This window comes from Macaca nemestrina, chromosome 7 (genome assembly GCF_043159975.1).
Source record: "Macaca nemestrina isolate mMacNem1 chromosome 7, mMacNem.hap1, whole genome shotgun sequence".
Classification (NCBI taxonomy): Eukaryota; Metazoa; Chordata; class Mammalia; order Primates; family Cercopithecidae; genus Macaca; species Macaca nemestrina.
The window spans coordinates 37,193,306-37,211,955 of record NC_092131.1 but is presented as its reverse complement, the minus strand read 5'-3'; the positions used below and the strand labels follow the sequence as shown (position 1 = coordinate 37,211,955).

The 18,650-nt window shown below is 42.0% G+C and overlaps 1 protein-coding gene across 3 annotated transcripts in view; it reads right to left on the bottom strand.

The window, feature by feature from the left end:
• LOC105494312 (mitogen-activated protein kinase kinase kinase 9) overlaps positions 1-18,650 on the bottom strand; it is an 88,935-nt gene that overhangs the window by 33,539 nt on the left and 36,746 nt on the right. For all 3 annotated transcript variants that reach the window (XM_071099947.1, XM_071099948.1, XM_011762641.3), the window contains exon 3: positions 5,302-5,482. In XM_071099947.1, coding sequence (XP_070956048.1) covers positions 5,302-5,482 — 181 coding nt within the window. The remainder of the gene's footprint in view (positions 1-5,301; positions 5,483-18,650) is intronic.

Below are 18,650 nucleotides of genomic sequence, written 5' to 3'. Positions count from 1 at the left end.
AGGAATGAAAGGCCCATTTAATGGGTTATAAATTGTGCCTTGAAGGAAATCCTGCAGCATAGAAGCTAAGACAGCTGAAATGGAGCAGGGTGAATTATGTTTTCAAACCACAATCATCAACCAAACTGGGTCAGGAGGTCTAAGTCCTGGGAACAAGTCTAGACTAGAGCAACTAGAGACCTGCTGGCAGACCATGTGACAATATCCAAGACACACCATCCAAAGTACTTCTGATTTGAGGTTTACCTCCAAGCAATTTCCTCTAGAGATTAGAATAATTTCATCAGATTCCTCTCACCAGAGGCTCTTCCTTCAAGCCTGCTTTTAGGATCATGGTTATAGGACAAGACCTAGAGGTTAGTCTTAGAACAAGAATACTTAGGGTAAAAGTTGAAAGGTCCTGCCCTTGTTCTTTCGGTGGAGAAAAAAGTTCTGCGATAGCCTTGTCCTTCCCTGTCTACCATTTCTGTCATCCTGAGAAGACTCTACATGAGGCATTTGTGCTTTCCCTTCCCACTGGGAAGGTGCTTGGATACATGACACAACTCTGTCCAAATCATCACCAGCAGAAACCTCTGGAGTGTGCGACAATAAAACCTGAGCAATTTCAGGGTTAGGCTGGGAAAAGAAACATAGTGGGAATATTGGAGGTAGAAAACAATCATGCTACTGAGAAGTCACGGTTTTCCATTAAAAAAGGCAAGAGAAAGCTGAGTGTGAAAAGCGGCTGCTTGTCCCCTCAAATCCACCCTTCCTGTCTTCCATAGTGGGGCACACAGTTGTCTAGCTAGAACATATATTTTTCTGCCTCCCTTGGAGCCAGGTGTGCCAACATAACCAAGTGCAGGCAATGGGATGTGCAGAGATGTGTACTACTTCTGGATGGTCTCCAAATTAAAGATAAACTGTGCTTGCCATGAGTAAGTTCTCCTTCCTCTTTTATGAAAACTAATACACATGTAACAGTCACCCAATTTAACCATTCGGTCAAGGTCAATGCACTGAGGGAATCTAAAAGAACCTAGGTTCCTAAAAGATCTCATGGGGCACAGTTGCCCTGCTAGTGTGGGCTATCTAGACTAGTTTTTGAAAGAGAATATGCTTCTATCCTATTTAAGCCTCCATATCTGCAGGCCTCTTTGTAACAGCAGCTTAGCTTAATTAATGTATTAATTTATCTCATTAGCATACGGTCAAGCAATGAAACTGTTAAACTGAAACATGAAATTGCTGATTTTATATATCAAAAATAGTTGAATATCAGCATACAACTCAACTTAATGAGATCAGGTCAGATATTTTAAGGAAAGTTAAACTCATTTCTTCTCATTAGCTACTTCACCCTGTAATTAATGCACGGTAAAATAAGGTTCAACATACAGATACTACAAAACATCACTGAAAGAAGTTAAAGGAGGTCTAAATAAATGGAAAGATATCCCATGATCATGAATTGGATGACTTATTAAGATGTCAATAGGGCCAGGCACAGTAGCTCACCCCTCTAATCCCAGTACTTTGGGAGACCAAGGCAGGTGAACAGCTTGAGCTCAGGAGTTCAAGACTAGCCTGGGCAACATGGCGAAACCCTGTCTCTACAAATAAAAATAAAAATAAAAGGGGGGAGCATGCCTGTAGCTCCAGCTACTTAGGAAGCTGAGGCAGGAGGATCACCTGAGCCCAAGAGGTCAAGGCTATGGTGAGCCATGATTACACCACTGCGCTCCAGCTCAAGCAATAGAGACCCTGTCTCGGGGGCGGAGGGGGGAAGATGTCAATAGTCCACAAAGCTACAGATTTGATGCAATTCATATCAAAATCCCAGCTATCTATTTTATAGAAATTAACAAAATTATCCTGAGATTCATTAAATGCAAAGGACTCAGAATGGCCAAAACAATCTTCAAAAAGAAGAACAAAGTTGGAATCACATTTCCTAATTTCAAAACTGACCACAAAGTCATACTAATTAAGAAAGGGTGGTATTGGCATAAGGACAGACATAGATTAATGGAGTAGAACCGAGAATCTAGAAATAAACCTTTATATTTCTGGTAAATTGATAAAAGTGAACAGACAAATAATTTGATGGGAAAAAAATAGTCTTTCCAATAAATGGGGCCTGGATAACTGAATAGCCACATGAAAAATAATAAAGTTGGACCCCTACCTCACACCACATACAAAAATTAAGTCAAAATGGATCAGAGACATAAAAGTAAGAGCTAAGATTATAAAACTCTTAGAAAAAAATACAGGTGTGTAAGTCTTCATGACTTTGAACTAGGCAATGTTTTTTAGCTATGACATCAAAAGCACAATCCACAGATGACAAAATAAACTAGACATTATCAAAATTAAAAACACTGTTGCAAAGAACAGCCTTAAGAAAGTGGAAAAACAATCTACAGAATGGAAAAAAATTTGCTAATCATATATCTGACAACAGAATAGAAAGGACTCTTTTAGCTCAACAATAAAAAAACAAATACTCTAATTTTTTAATTGGCAAAGGATTTGAACAGATATTTCTTCAGGTTCAGAGATATAATTGGCCAATAAGTACATGAAAAGATACTCAACATCACAAGTCATTTAGTGAAATGCAAATCAAAATTATGATAAAATACTATTTCATATCCACAAGGATGGACATAACTTTTTTTTAAAAAAAGACAATAACAAGTATTGAAAAGATGTGGTGAAATTGTAACATTATTCATACATTGCTAAAGGGAATATAACAAAATGGTATAGCTATGATGAAAAAGTTTGGTGGTTCCTCAAAAAGTTAAACATAGAACTGCTATATGATTCAGCAATTTCACTCCTAGGAATAGACCCAAGAAAACTGACGTTTATACAAAAAACTTATGTTTAGACAAAAGCTTGTGTTGTACACAAGTGTCCATAGCAGCATTATTCATAACAGCCAAAAAGCAAAAACAACCCAAATGCCCATCAACTGATGAATGGACAAACAAATGTGGTCTATCCATACAATGGAATATTATTACACCTTAAAAAGGAATGAAGTTCTGATATAAGTTACAACACGGATGAATATATATATATTTTTTTGAGATGGAGTTTCGCTCTTGTTTCCCAGGCTGGAGTGCAGTGGCATGATCCCAGCTCACTGCAACTCCTGCCCCCCGGGGTTCAAGACTGCCTCAGCCTCCTGAGTAGCTGGGATTACAGGCACACGCCCCACACGTGGCTAATTTTGTATTACAACATGGATGAACACTGAAAACATTATGCTAAATGAAAGAAGCCTAGTCACAAAAGACCACATATGGTATGATTCCATTTATGTGAAATATCCAGAATAGGCAAATTCATAAAGACAGAAAGTAAATTAGTGTTTGCTAGGGAGTAGAAGGAGGAAGGATTAGGGAAGGACTGATAATAGATATGGGGCTTCTTTTTTGGTGGGTAAAAATGTTCTGGAAATTGGCCGGGCATGGAACTTGCTTGCCTATAATCCCAGCACCTTAAGAGGCCAAGACAGATGGACTGCTTGAGATCAGGAGTTAAAGACCAGCCTGGTCAACATGGCGAAATCTCATCTCTACTAAAAATATAAAAATTAGCTGGATGTGGTGGTGCACGCCTATAATCCCAGCTACCTGGGAGGCTGAGGCAGGAGAATCGCTTGAACCCAGAAGGCAGAGGTGGCAGTGGGCCAAGATCATGCCACTGTACTCCAGCCTGGGCAACAGAGTGAGACTCCATCTAAAAAAAAAAAAAAAGTTCTGGAAATAGATAGTGGTTGTAATGGGTTGAATGGTGGCCCTGAAAAGGTATGTCCATGTCCTAATACCCAGAATCCTGATTTGAATCATTATCTCCACTAGAGTCTCTGGAGGGTGTGGCCCTGCCCACATCACTTTCAGGCTTCTGGCCTCCAGAACTACAAAAGCATGCACTTCTGTTGCTTTAAGCCACTAGGAATAGTAATTTGCTACAGCAGCCCCAGGAAACTAATAACAATGGTGACCCATAAACACCTTTTAAATATACTAAAAACCATTGACTTACATGCTTATTTACTTCTTGAGACAGGGTCTCACTCTCTCACCCAGGCTGAAGTGCAGTGGTGCAATTACGGCTCACTGCAGCCTCAACCTCTCAGCCTTAAGTAATCCTTCCATCTCAGCCTCCCACGTAGCTGGGACTAGAGGTGCATGCCACCACAGCTGGATAATTTTTCAATTTTTTGTAGAGATAGGGGTCTCACTATGCTGCTCCGGCTGGTCCCAAACTCCCGGGCCCAAGAAATCTTTCCACCTTAGCCTCCCAAAGTCCTGGGATTACAGGTATTAGCCACTATCCAGCCAACTTCTATACTCTAAAGTGTACAAAGGGTTAGCTTTATGGTATGTGAATAATAGCTCAATAAAACTATTATTTAAAATATACATGTGCGCGCGCACACACACACACACACACACACACACACACACACACACAGAAGCTCACTTTATAATACATCAGGATAATAACTCCATGGACTGATAAATAATGATAAACTACTGTCCTTTCTTTTGTATACCAAGGCGATGCTACTGTCCCACAGCCATGATGACTGAGTAGTTGCTCATCCTTCCTCAGCTGGGAAAATTTTTAGATCTATTTCCTTGCAACCTTTTGGGCTCACATTAACTAGGAGGATGGCTGGTCATTTCTAGTCTGTGGCTCTGCAGTTCTGGGTACATACTTGGGACCCATTTTTTTTTTTTCCGATTTCTGGATTAATGTCAACAGATAGAGCCTTGACTAAAAGATTAACTAGATAACTGGAAAAGATAATTTTTAGGCCATCAAGAAAAAAGAGACTGCACAAAGAATATTCATTGGCTTAGGAGCTTAGCGTGAAGACATTGGGTTAATCTTCTCCCAAGTTCAGCAATAACAGCCATGAAAGCCTAGCACTGTTGCTAAGCAAGCCAGGCTGATCCTCGCGAAGCTCTCCAGGAGGGACTGAGTGTCCTTCCCATCTTACAGGGCAGAGATGGGAGTACATGTTGTCCCTGGAATCTACTGGCCTTTCCTAGGGAGCAATCACCAGCAAAAAGTGGCCTGCGTATAGCACTTGAAGGATTTTTTTGGTAGATGAAAGCATTAGAAACTGTCCCCTGGCAACATGTGAATTGGCATAGATGACTGTGTGGGGAGGTCACTTAGACCTATTTTGGGTGCCTGGGATCCTATGTAACCTCAATTCTCCAAGTCTTGAAATGTGTATGCCACCAAGATGGACCTGGGAAATGCTGTCCCTGGCCCTCTGGACCTTACCTCCACACGTCACTGCCTTTGGAAAACATGGAGGCCCGGATGACTTCGGGTGCCATCCAAGCATACGTCCCTGCTGCACTCATCTTGGTGGTTCGGTGCCATTCCCGAGCCAGGCCAAAATCAGTGATCTTCAGAATCTTGTTGCTCAGGTCTCCATTCTCCACCTTCTGGAGGATCAATACTGGGCAAGGAAATGAATACAGAAGAAACCAGAGTCTGCATTAATCACAGGAAAACCACAGAACAGAACTCTTCTGCCATCCTCCTGGCCTCTCCTGTGGGCTCCAGCGTTTAGCTGCCATAGATTGATGGTCAGAGCCATCATTTCTTAAACACCTATAGTGCATTCATTTTTGTACCACCCATTTTATAGTCACTATCTCTAATCCTCACAACAACTTACAAGGTAGGTACTATTGCCATCTCAGTTTTACTGATGAAGAAACTAAGATACACACATCACAATTAAATAAATTCATGGCGGGGCATGGTGGCTCGCGCATGTAATCCCAGCATTTGGGGAGGCCAAGACGGGTGGATCACCTGAGATTAGGAGTTCGACACCTGCCTGGCCAACATGGTGAAACCTCGTCTCTAATAAAAATACAACAAATTAGCCGGGCATGGTGGTGCACGCCAGTGACTCTCAATAATCATGTCCTCAAATACTGGTATCTACCAAGCACCCATTGCTACTAATCATTAAAGCACCAAAGCTTGTGAAAGCCTTATTTTATTTTTTGTAGACCTTTTTTTTGAGCTGAAATCCACAAAACATAAAATTAACCATTTCAAAGTGAACAATTTAGTGATATTGAGTACATTCACAATGTTGTACAACTACTACCTCTGTCTAGTTCCAAAACATTTTCGCCACTCCAAAAGGAAACCCTGTACCCATTAAGCAATTATTCCCCATTCTCCCTCCTCCCAAACCCAAGGAACCACCAATCTCCTTTGTCTTTATGGATTTACCTGTTCTGAACACTTCATGTAAATTCAATCATACAATATGTGACACACCTGCTTATTTCACTGAACATGTTTTCAAGTCCATCCACATTATAACTTATATCAGCACTTCATTCCTCTTTATGGATGAATAATATTCCACTGTATGTACATACTACAGTTTCTCCTTTTATCCACTGATAGACACATGGGTTATTTCCACTTTCTGGCTGCTGTGACTAGTGTGTATGAACATGTGTATACATATATTTGTATACTTGTCATTTGGGGCGTATATACCTAGGAGCATACTTGCTGGATCACATGGTAATTCATGTTTGTCTTTTTAAGGAACAACCAAATTGTTCTGCACAGCAGCTGGACCATTTTACGTTTCCACAAGCAGACTATGGGGGCTCCAAGTATTCTCCACATCTTCACGAATACTTGTTATTTTCCTTATTATTGGTATTCTTATTGCCAACCTAGTGCATGTGATATGGTAACTCACTGTGGTTTGGGTTTGCATTTCCCTGATGACTAATGATATTGAACATCTACCTTCTCATGAGCTTGTTGTCCATTTGCATATCTTCTTTGGAGAAATGTCCATTCAATCCTTTGTCCATTTTTAAAGTGGGTGGTTTGTCTTTTTATTATTGAGTTATAAGAGCTCTTCATATATTCTGATACTAGACCCTTATCAGATATATGACTTACAAATATTTCTCCCATTCTATTGGCTGTCTTCTCACTTACTTGATACTTTTGATACACCAAAGTTTTTAATTTAGATGAAGTCCACTTTATTTTTTTATTTATTGCACATACTTTTGGTATAATATCTAAGAACCATTAACAAATTCAAGATCATGAAGATTTAATTCTATGTTTTCTTCCAAAAGTTTTATGGTTTCAGCTCTTACATTTAGGTCATTGATCCATTTTTAATTTCTGCATATAATATCAGATAGGGGCCCAACTTCACTCTTTTGCATGTGGCTATGCAGTTGTCCCAGCCCCATTTGTTTAAAGAGGAAAGCTTTAAAACAAAAACAGAGTGGACAGCGGTTATCTCCCAACATACTTTCCTGAGTGGAAGCGAATGGTTATATTCACAGCAGTTTACATATTTGTACCACTGCAGTAAGCCCACTGTAAACTTCTACCACTGACAAACAGCTGTGGCAATAACAAATTCTCATGCTTTCACATCTTGAAAAATGTAAGAATGTTTTATCAAATTTTGGTGAAGTCCATGAGAGTGCATTGTGTAAACCTCACCTCTCCTGTCAGGCAATGGCAAAAACAGTCATGCACCACATAATGACGTTTCAGTCAGTGACAGACCAAATACATGACAGTGGTACCACAAGGTAAGAACAGGGCTAAAAACTTCCTATCGCCTAGTGATGATGGCAGCTGTCATAATGTCATAGCACCACATATTCTCATGTGTCTGTGGTGATGCTGCTGTAAACAAACCTACTGTGCGGCCAGTCGTATAATAGCACAGCATATACAATTATGTACCATACATAATACTTGATAATGCTAATAAGCGACTATGTTACTGATTTATGTATCTAGTTTTTTTTGGGTTTTTTTTGGACCCAAGGTCTCACTCTGTCACTCAGGCTGGTGTGCAGTGGTGCAATCATAGCTCACTGCAGCCTCGATCTCCTGGACTCCAGTGATTCTCCCACCTCGGCCTCCTGAGTAGCTGTGACTATAGGTATGTGCCACCACGCCCAGTTCATTATTTTAGTTTTTGTAGAGAAGGGGGTCTCACTTCATTGTCCAGGCTGGTCTCAAGCTCCTCGGCTCAAGCGATCCTCCCACCTCGGCCTCCCAAAGTGTTGGGATTACTGGTGGGAGCCATTGTGCCTGGCCAGCATACTATACTTTTTACCATTAGTTTAGAGTGCACTCCTTCTACTTATGTTAAAAAAAAAAAAAAAGTTAACTGTCAAACGGCATCAGGCAGGTTCTTCAGGAAGCATTCCAGAAGAAGGCATTGTTATTATAGGAGATAACAGCTCCAGGTGTGTTTTGCCCCTTCCAGTGGAACAAGATGTAGAGGTGGAAGACTGTGATATTGATGATCTTGACCCTGTGTAGACCAAAGCTAAAGTGTGTGTTTGTGTCTTAATTTTTAACAAAAAAGTTTAAAATGTAAAAACAACAACAAAAAACGTATGTTTAAAAAAAAAATGTAGGCCAAGCATGGTGGCTTACGCCTGTAATCCCAGCACTTTTGGAGGGCAAGGTGGGAGGATTGTTTGAGCCCAGGAGCTGGAGAGCAGCCTGGAAAACATAGTGAAACCTTGTCTCTACAAAGAAATTGAAAAATTAGCCAGGTGTGGTGGTGCATGCCTGTAGTCCCAGTTACTCAGGAGGCTGAGGTAGGAGGATCACTTGAGCCTGGGAAGTCAAAGCTGCAGAGAGCCATGATCATACCGCTGTACTTCAGTTTGAGCGGCAGAGTGAGACCTCTCTCACTCTCAAAAAAAAAAAAAAAAGTAAATAGAAAAAAGCTCATAGAATAAGGATAAAAGAAAGGAAATGTTTTTGTACAGCTGTACAGTGTGTTTATGTTAAGCTCTATTGTTAAAAAAGAGTTAAGAAGTAAACAATTTTTGTTTATAAAGTTAAAAAGTTACAGTAAGCTAAGATTAATTTATTATTGAAGAAAGAAAAATTTTCAGCTGGGCACGGTGGCGCAGGCCTGCAATCCCAGCACTTTGGGAGGCCAAGGCAGGAGGATCACTTGAGGTCAACAGTTCAAGACCAGCCTGGCCAACACAGCAAAAACCCATCTCTACTAAAAATACAAAAAATTAGCTGGGTGTGGTGGTGCGTGCTTGTACTCCCAGCTACTCAGGAGGTTGAGGAAGAAGAACTGCTTGAACCTGGGAGGCAGAGGTTGCAGTGAGCCATGATTGTACCACTGCACGTGAGCCTGGGTGACAGAGTGAGACTCCGTCTAAAAAAAAGTTTTATATATAAATTTAGTGTAGCCTAAGTGTACAGTGTTTAATATAAAGTCTATGGTGGTGTACAGTAATATCCTAGGTCTTCACATTCACTCACCATTCACTCACTTAGAGCAACTTCCAGTCCTGTAAGCTCCATTCATGGTGAGTGTTCTCTAAAGATGTACCATTTTTTATTTTTATATCACATTTTTACTGTACCTTTTCTATTTATAGATACATTTAGATACACAAATTCTTACCACTGCATTACAATTGTCTACAATATTCAGTACAGTAACATGTACAGGTTTGTAGCCTGGAAACAATAGACTACACCAGGGGTGTCCAATCTTTTGGCTTGCCTGGGCCACATTGGAAGAAATGTCTTGGGCCACACATAAAATACACTAACAACAGCCGATAAGCTGAAGAGAAAAAAAAAAAAAGGAAAAAGTTGTCCTGAGCCACAGCAGGACAGGTTTGGGCTACACCATATAGCCCAGGTGTGTAGTATAAGTACACTCTGATGTCTACACAATGATGAAATTGCCTAATGATGCATTTCTCAGAATGTATCCCTGCCATTAAGTGATGTGTGACTGTACTGAGAAGAACTAACAAGTCTAGGCGTAAGTCAATGGGGGCCTGGCCAGGCAGTGGAACAGAAAGGAAAAGATACATTGGAACTAAAAACCTAGTGATTAACCAGATGTAGGGGCTGGATGGAGAAGGAAGACATCTCCAGCCTTTCAGGTTTGGGAGACAAGCAGAAGAATGGTGGTGCCCCTGATTGGGAAGTTCAGAGAAAAAGCCCATTTGAAGAAGCCAAGTTTAGTTTTGGAAATAATGGGTCTAGATTCACAGTAACAAGAGTCAGTATGGAACAGGAAAAGAGGAGATAATTTAACTCCTAGGCTTGACACTCTTAATGTGACCCTGGACAAATCTCTTACACTTTGTACCTCAATTCCTGCTTCTACAAAATGGGGATAAAGATTAAAGGTGATACAGTAATAAAGCAACTAGCAGAGTACCTGGCACTTGGAACACTATAGTTATTATTATAATTAGGTATCCTGTACATAAATGGAAACCATAGGCTTCAGTGCTCAAGGGACTGATATGGAAGGCCTGGCAGTCCCTGACACACAATAACCATGCAATACGTTTTTGCTGTAGAGATAAATGGAATGCTTGATTAATAATGACAGCCACTCATTATGGGTCACTTACTATGTAGCAGCACGATGCTGTTTATGTCCATCGCCTTTGTTAATCCTTAAATCAACCCTCAGAAGTAGGCGTAATTATTTTCCCCATTTTTTGCACTTCAAACCAGAAACAGAAAGGTTAAGCCAGTTGCCCAGTCGGTGAGGGACAGGGAAGGGAAGCAAATCCAGATCTGTCTGACTTCAGAACCACATTCTTCACCTTTGTGCCATGCCGTACAGAGGCCAGAAAGAAATCCTATGTGTCTTTAAGCCCTGCCTCCAACTCTGCCTAATCCCTAAAACTGTCATTGATTAGTCTACCGTGCACTTCTTTTTCCTGAATTCTTCCTTCAGCATCCAAATACCACATAATCTAACATTATATGCACTTCTAATCATTTCTGACTGCTGCATATATATGAGGGTCATCATTTCCGCTAGCATGTGATACAGTATGACTCCTAGAAAGCAAAAACCTCATTCTTTTTCTTCTGGAACTTACGCCATATCCCCTTTAAGAACCAAGCACAGGACAAGGCTCTTTGAAAGAACTCATCCCAGCTGGGTGTGGTGGCTCATGCCTGTAATCTCAGCACTTTAGGAGGCAGAGGGCGGATCACCTGACGTCAGCAGTTCAAGACCAGCCTGGCCAACACAGCACAACCCTGTCTCTACTAAAAATACAAAAATTAGCTGGGCGGGGTGGCATACACTTGGAACTTGTAGTTCCAGCTACTTGGGAGGCTGAGGCAGGAGAATTTCTTGATCCCATGAGGCGGAGGTTGCAGGGAGCCAAGATTGCACCACTGTACTATAGCCTGGGTGACAGAATGAGACTCAATCTCAAAAAAAAAAAAAAAAAAAAGAACTCATCTCTTGCTGGTCATGTACTTGACCAATGGGATATCTGTGCATCTTCTCAAACTATCTACTTTCCCATGTTATTGTTGCCAGGTATTGGGACAGGAGGTGGAGGGGCATTGGGAGGAGACTAGAGAAAGAGTAATACCTCAGCCAGGGGTTCACCAATGACTAACACACCCAGCTATTGCCAGGTGGAGTAGGGAACACACAGGGAAAGATAACCTGAAGACTCTCAGCTTATCTCAATGGCCTTTCCCCTTCTATAAGGAAAGATAACGTGACAAAAGTGAACATCAGGTCAAGACAGGGTCTCACTCTGTTGCCCAGCATGGAGTGCAGTGGCGCAATCATAGCTCACTGTCACCTTGAACTACTGGGCTCAAGCGTTCTTCCACCTCAGCATTCTGAGTAGCAAGGACTACAGGTGCACACCACCATGCTCAGCTAATTTTTTTATTTTTTATATAGACTGGTTGGTCATGAACTCCTGGCCTCAAGCGATCTTCCTTCCTCAGCTTCCTAAACACTGGAATTACAGAAGTGAGCCACTGTGCCTGACACAAAGACATCATTCTTGATTATTTCCCAATTAGGACACCAACTATATATACCACTTAATATTATTATTTAAATAATAGTTAATGGGCATCAAAAAATAGAATAAGACCTAGTATTTGATAGCACAACCGTGTGACTACAGTCAAATTAACTTAATTGTACATTTAAAAATAACTAAAAGTATAATTGAGCTGCTTGTAACACAAAGGATAGACGCTTAAGGGGATAGATACCCCATTTTCCATGATGTGATTATTATGCATCACATGCCTCTATCAAAATATCTCATGTACCCCAAAAATATATACACCTACTAGGTACCCACAAAAATTAAAAATTAAACAAAAATTTTAAAGAAATTTTATATCACTATTGTAAATGGGAAAGCCAAAAATTCTCCTAACATTGAGTAATCTGTACAAACATATAAAATGAAACGAAAATAAATGGTGTAGTAGCAGACCCACATATGGTCAAAGTGCTGAGCCTAAGGCCTGCCTTCTCTGATTGAGAAGAAAGATTTGAAGTGTTAGAGAGGAATTAGAGACAAACAGCCCCAAAATGAATGTTGATCCTCCATTTATATAAAGAAGTTGAATGACTTTCTTTGGAATTCAATGTTGCTTAATGCACACCACTTAAAATGGTCTCAAGGCCATCCCATTAGGAGGTCAGCAGGAGAAATGGGAGGTGTCTTGCCACAAAGGGCTTTGTGAATCTGACCTAATATCATTTAGCCGAGGCCAGGCTCTCAAAACTTGGCATCACTGAGGCGACTCTCCCATTAGGTCCTATCGGTAAACTTAGCTTTGGTTGATGATCTATGTCATTTTCAGATTTCTTATTTATTATTCATCTCCATTAGTACAAGGGGCTCCAATCTGCTAAATGCTCCCCTTGGTGCCAAGGCTCATGTCCTCAGGCCTGCATTTGGTTCAGATGATTCGGCACCATCTCTCCCACATTAGGTAACTCAGCTAATTTGGTTTTGAGGGTTACGTTTTGTTTTATTTTTTAAAGTTTATTGTTAAATGTATTATACACATAGGAGAGTACACTAAAATGTATACATGTAACATGTACAAATGTATATATGGCTGGGAGTGGTGGAGCACACCTGTAGTCCCAGCTACTTGGGAGGCTGAGGCAGGAGAATGGCTTGAGCCCAGGAATTCAAGTCTGTAGTGCACTATGTTTGTGCCTGTGAACAGCCACTGCACTCCAATCTGGGCAACACAGTGAAACTCCATTTCTAAAATTAAAAAATATATATATAAAAATATTTCTTTAAAATATTAAAGAACATAATATGAAAACCCACATAACCCCATCCAGTCCCTTTAGAAGTTCCATGTGTCTCTCTCCACCACCCCCTTTCCTTTTTCCCCAAACATCTGACAACCTTGATTCGTTATTCACTTCTTTACTTCTCTTTATGATTTTACCAGTTATGTACACATCTCTAAATAAGATAATGTTTAGTTTTGAAAAAGTGAGTGGCAAACAAAAAATGAAGCTGTGTGTTGTAGCCTCCTAGGGCTGCCATAACAAATTAACACAAACTGGGTGGCTTAAAACAACAGAAATTATTCTCTCACAGTTCTGGAGGTTAGAAGTCCAAAATCAAGGTGTCAGCAGGGCCATCTCCCTTGAAGGTTCTTGGGAAGGATCCTTCTTTGACCCTTCTAGCTTCTGGTAGCTGCCAGTAGCTTTTGGTGTCCCTTGGCTTGCAGCAGCATAAGTCCAATCTCTGCCTGCATCTTCACGTGGCCATCTTCTCTCTGTGTGTCTATCTGCATCTTCACCTAATATTCTCCTCTCTGTTTGTCTGTGTCTCCTTATAAGGACACCCGTCATTGGATTAGGGCCCATCCTAATCCAGTATGACCTCATCTTAACTTGACTACATCTGCAAAGATGGTATTTCCAAATTTCACAGGTTAGGACTTCAACATATCATTTGTTTGGAGGGTTGCGGGGGACACTATTCTCCCCACAATACCACGGGGGAGTAAAAATACTGCCTTTGCTAAATGAAGCCTTCCCGAAGGGAATAAGCTAAACAGAGTCTCTGGTCACGGTCCCATGGAATTTACAAGAGCTCTTCCTGGGAAAGTTGATAGGCAAGATCATGAACAAGTCCTAGAAACACAGGAGAAACAGGGAGGGTAACCACAGTGGGGGCATCTGGCGGTAGGGGTCAAGGTAATTGGGAGAGTGGGACTCTTCTGTATTTTCTGTTTCTTTTCTTTGTTTGTTTGTTTTTGACTCTCAATCTGTCGCCCAGACTGGAGTGCAATGGCACAATCTCGGCTCACTGCAACCTCTACTTCCTAGGTTCAAGCAATTCTCCTGCCTCAGCCTCCTGTGTAGCTGGGATCACAGGCACACACCAGGATGCCCAGCTACTTTATTTTGTGTTTTTAGTAGAGATGGGTTTCACCATGTTGGCCAGGCTGGTCTTGAACTCCTGACATCAAGTAATCCGCCCGCTTCGGCTTTGCAAAGTGCTAGGATTACAGGCGTGAGCCACTGTGCCTGGCTCATATTTTCTATCTCTGAATTCACTTGGACCTATCTTTAGCACTGAGGGTTGGGCAAAGAAAACACTTCTGTTAATATAAAATGAGTCTATCCAGTCAGCAGGGCAAGGAGGGGCGACAGGAGCTTCCTCAGCACATGAGCGAGACAGCCAAGAGCAGATACAATCTGCCCCAAGCTTCCCCAGGTAGTCAGTCCTCCAGTTAAATCAATGGCACAATGATTGCAGGTAAGTTGGTGATGACATCCTGAGTCACGCTGCTCGGATCTAAGCTGCCCATCCTCTACGTCTGGTACGCTGTCCTCAGGGGTTCCCTTCATCTCCCTCCTGTGTTAATCCCCGTGTCCGATAACCCTCTCCCCTCTTTACTGATTCCTTCCCCTGCTTTGGTGGTGTGCACTCTCCAGTAGTTCCTTAGAAAGGATGTGTAGGAGGTATGTTTCATTTTATTTATTTTTTTCTGTGCTTGGTGTCTCCAGTCCAGTAACTCTTGTTTTACCCTTTCCAAGAAGAAAAGGCAGTCAAATGGCTGCATAAAGTGGAGGAGATTCTGTGGTATAAAGGGATTGCTGGGGTTTTTTTTGTTTTTGTTTTTTTTGCTTTCCCTACTGTCAGCTTAGAATTATCTTTCTCAAGTGTTCTAAGTCAATTACCACTTCTCCATCAGTTTTCCATCCCCCAGAACAAAACAGCTACCATCTCTTCTCCCATCCACCTTGTGGGTTTGCTGTGGTTTTCACTGGGTTTCAGGAGGGAGTAAAGGTAGCTGTAGCATTTGACATGTTCAATCTGCTACCCTAGCATAGAACCTTGCGTTCAGTTTTGTTTTCTTGGGGTAGGGAGAAGGAAACTAGCATAGCCTATAAAGGAAACTTTCAAAGGCTTCCAGCTTTCCATCACTTGGTTCTTCCATCTCTCCTGATATGCAAAATCCATCCTGGGAGGGCGTAATAGAGAAAGGCATACATGTACTCCTGCCTGTTACTGCCAAAGCCCAAGGCTTAAACTCCAGATCTATGTCACAGCATCCTCTCTTACCTTAATAAAAACAGTCTCTGAGCTACACCAAGGCAGAAAGAAAAAAGCAACAGATGGAGACCCAGGGTGTCTGGGTTCTCGCTCCACCACTGCACGACCTTCACCAGGCCCCCATTTCCCTACCTCTGACATTCCTGGAGTCTATAACTCCCTGGAAGCTGTGCCAGTCCTTCCCAGGAGCCAGCCAAGCTCCACCATCCATCTGAGCTGAAGAACAGCTAAACGTAGGGGGAAAAGGAGTTAGGTGAAGTGATTCTACCCCAGAGAAAAGCCCTATTCATTAGACACAGCCAGCCATTAGAGCGCCTGAGTGGCACTTGAGACATTTGCTTCCTACAGCACGTTGCCTCCAGTGGAGGAAGGAAGATGATCTCAGACCCAGCACAGAGCAGGCTCCCTGTTGTGCTGACGCAGCAAGATCTGCATGGGAGGCCTGACTCATGGACCACTACCAGGCAGCCAGGGCACGGCCAGTGTGCATCCCCCAGCTTCTCCTGGCCCCTGGTGCTGTGCCCGCTCTGTCTCTCCAGGCAAGGCCAAGAGAGGCCAGACTTGCTTACCAAGGCAAATGATTCACCACCTAGACTCCTTGACTCGACCTCGGCAGTTGTGGTGCTGGCTAGAGATGGAAGGGAGATGCCAGCAGCAACGGTGGCCCCAGCAGCTTCCACATCGTCAGCAGAGCTGCACCGGGTTCCACTGGCACAACCAGCAAAGCTATGCTTTCCGACCAGGACTCAGGCACAGCGGCCAAAAGTCCCTGCCACAGTAACTACAGGAAGGTGGAGAGAATCGGGTCCTTGGGGACTTAGGAGTCACTCCCTTTTGTTATAAAAGAGGAAACCAAAGCAAATGAATGGGTCCAAAACACCCCTGATAGAGAGAGAAAGCATTCACTACAGTGACCTTTTCCTGAGCTAGAGTAAGGCCGAACTACAGTGGTCTCCCTTCTACGCCTGTAACCTGAAGAGGAATAATAAGTGCTCAATAAACATTCTTCTGGAATTAATAAATGAATGCAAATCATCCCAAAAGGTGTCTGCTTACATCAGTTTAGGTACTGGTCCCCAGCTACCTGTTCCAGGGCTGGCTATATTGGAGTCCCCTGAGAAGCTACAGTAATGATTTCCAACCTTTCAAAATATGTCCTTTCAGCTGAAAAAAAAAAAAAAAAGCCATTATGATGCTATTTGTACTTTCAGTGTGTGTTAAGAAGAAAATAATAGCCACAGCTAATGTTTATGGAGTCCTTAGCACATACCAGATGCTAAGCTAAGTGATTTACACCTATAATCTTATTTAATCCTCTCATCAATACTGGAAAATAGGTATAACTATGCCCACTTTCAGATATGGAGACTGAAATTCATGGAGACTGAAATTCACGCAGGCTGGTCCACAAATGGGAAGAGGCAGAGCCAGGACATTTCATTTAGCTCAGGCCTGAATGAAATCAGTCAGGACCCCAGACCACCATGCCATATTAAACACTAAGAAAATACTAAACACCCTAAGAAAAGGCTTTTAAGTGAATTCGTATTTTAGCAACACAACAGCACCCATGCACATGTGAAAAACAGAAATATTTACACTTTATACAAACACTGTTAGATTCAAAGACACCTTTCAGTAACCCCCTCCCAAGGGAACCACTGATCTCAATGCTGCAACTATAAGCACATTATGCAGAAAGCAGGAGGTCATTGCCCCCAAGGAAGGAATTACCTGTCTGCTTCCATTACACATCCACGCAAGTGTTTCAAGGCCTCCAGCTCTGAAGGGGTGAATGGGAGAGAAATCTCCAAGTAAGGGTTAAAGCAGAAGGACAGAGTCAGCAGCAGAAAGAGAAAACAAACTGAAAACACAGCAGAAAGGGATTGCTACATTAGCAATCCTGGCAGCACATCAGGGAAGGACTAACAAGGGATTAATGATAGGAAAAGAGCCTGAAATCTGTGACCCAGACTGCTAGTCGCCCTTCAGTGGTTATTCTCCCCTCCTCCCATAGTAATGGAACCCACAACTGTAACATGGGCACCAGGCCACTCAGAACATTCACTACATTTTCCAGCTCCTTGTTCCAAGATGTAGCCAGGTAACGAAAAAGTGTCATTGTAGGTGCTTTCTGTAACCTGTCTTAAAAGATTCCAGCTCTAGATCTTTGGACGTTGTTCTTCATCCCTTTCTACACTGTGCTACCTGGAAAATGAATGTGATAGCTGGAAGTCTAACTACCATCTTGGACCATGAGGACACGACCATGCCCCAAGAGTTGGCAGAGCTGTGAACGAGGAGGTAAGGCTCATGAAACAGAGATGTCTCGCCAATCACAGGCCATCTCCTGCCAAACTTTTACATACAAGAGAGACACTTGTTTCAGCTACTGTACTTTAAGTGTCTATTTCTCATAGCTAACCTAACTGAATTAATACAAAGTTCAACTCCTACAAAATATCTTGCTCATTAATTACTACAGCAAAACAGACACAGATTAAAATTGCAAATCTAAACCAAAACCAAGATCCCAGTCAACAGAGCCTCAGTATGGTATCATGAAAGCTTTGGACAGCCTCTCCAAACTGCCGTAAAATTAATCAACCTGAAATCTGTGTTCTATACTAAGTACTGACTTAAACCTTTCAAAAACAATATAACAACCCACATGTACTGAAAGCCCATAAGTATCAGGCACTGTGCTAATAGGCACCAGGTGTTCAAATACTGTATAAATTAAACCAATATCTCCCCTCAAGAAGAGCACCAGCCAGGAGGAAGACAGTGAGTGAGAAAGAATAAAGCAGGAGAACTTCGTTATTTAATACAAGACTTGTAATATATTTCAGCTTTTTAAACTAGATTATGTACACATGTCACTTCCAGAATTTTACATCAGGCCAGGCGTGGTGGCTCACGCCTATAGTCTCAGCACTTTGGGAGGCTGAGGTGGATGGATCACCTGAGGTGAGTTCGAGACCAGCCTGGCCAACATGGTGAAACCCCATCTCTACTAAAAATACAAAAATTAGCCAGGTGTGGTGGTGGGCGCCTGTAATCCCAGCTACTCAGGAGGCTGAGGCAGGAGAATCGTTAGAACCCGAGAGGCAGAAGTTGCCTCTGCAGTGAGCCAAGATTGCGCGACTGTGCTCTTGCCTGGGTGACAGAGAAAGACTCCGTCTCAAAAACAAACAACAACAAAAAAATTTATAT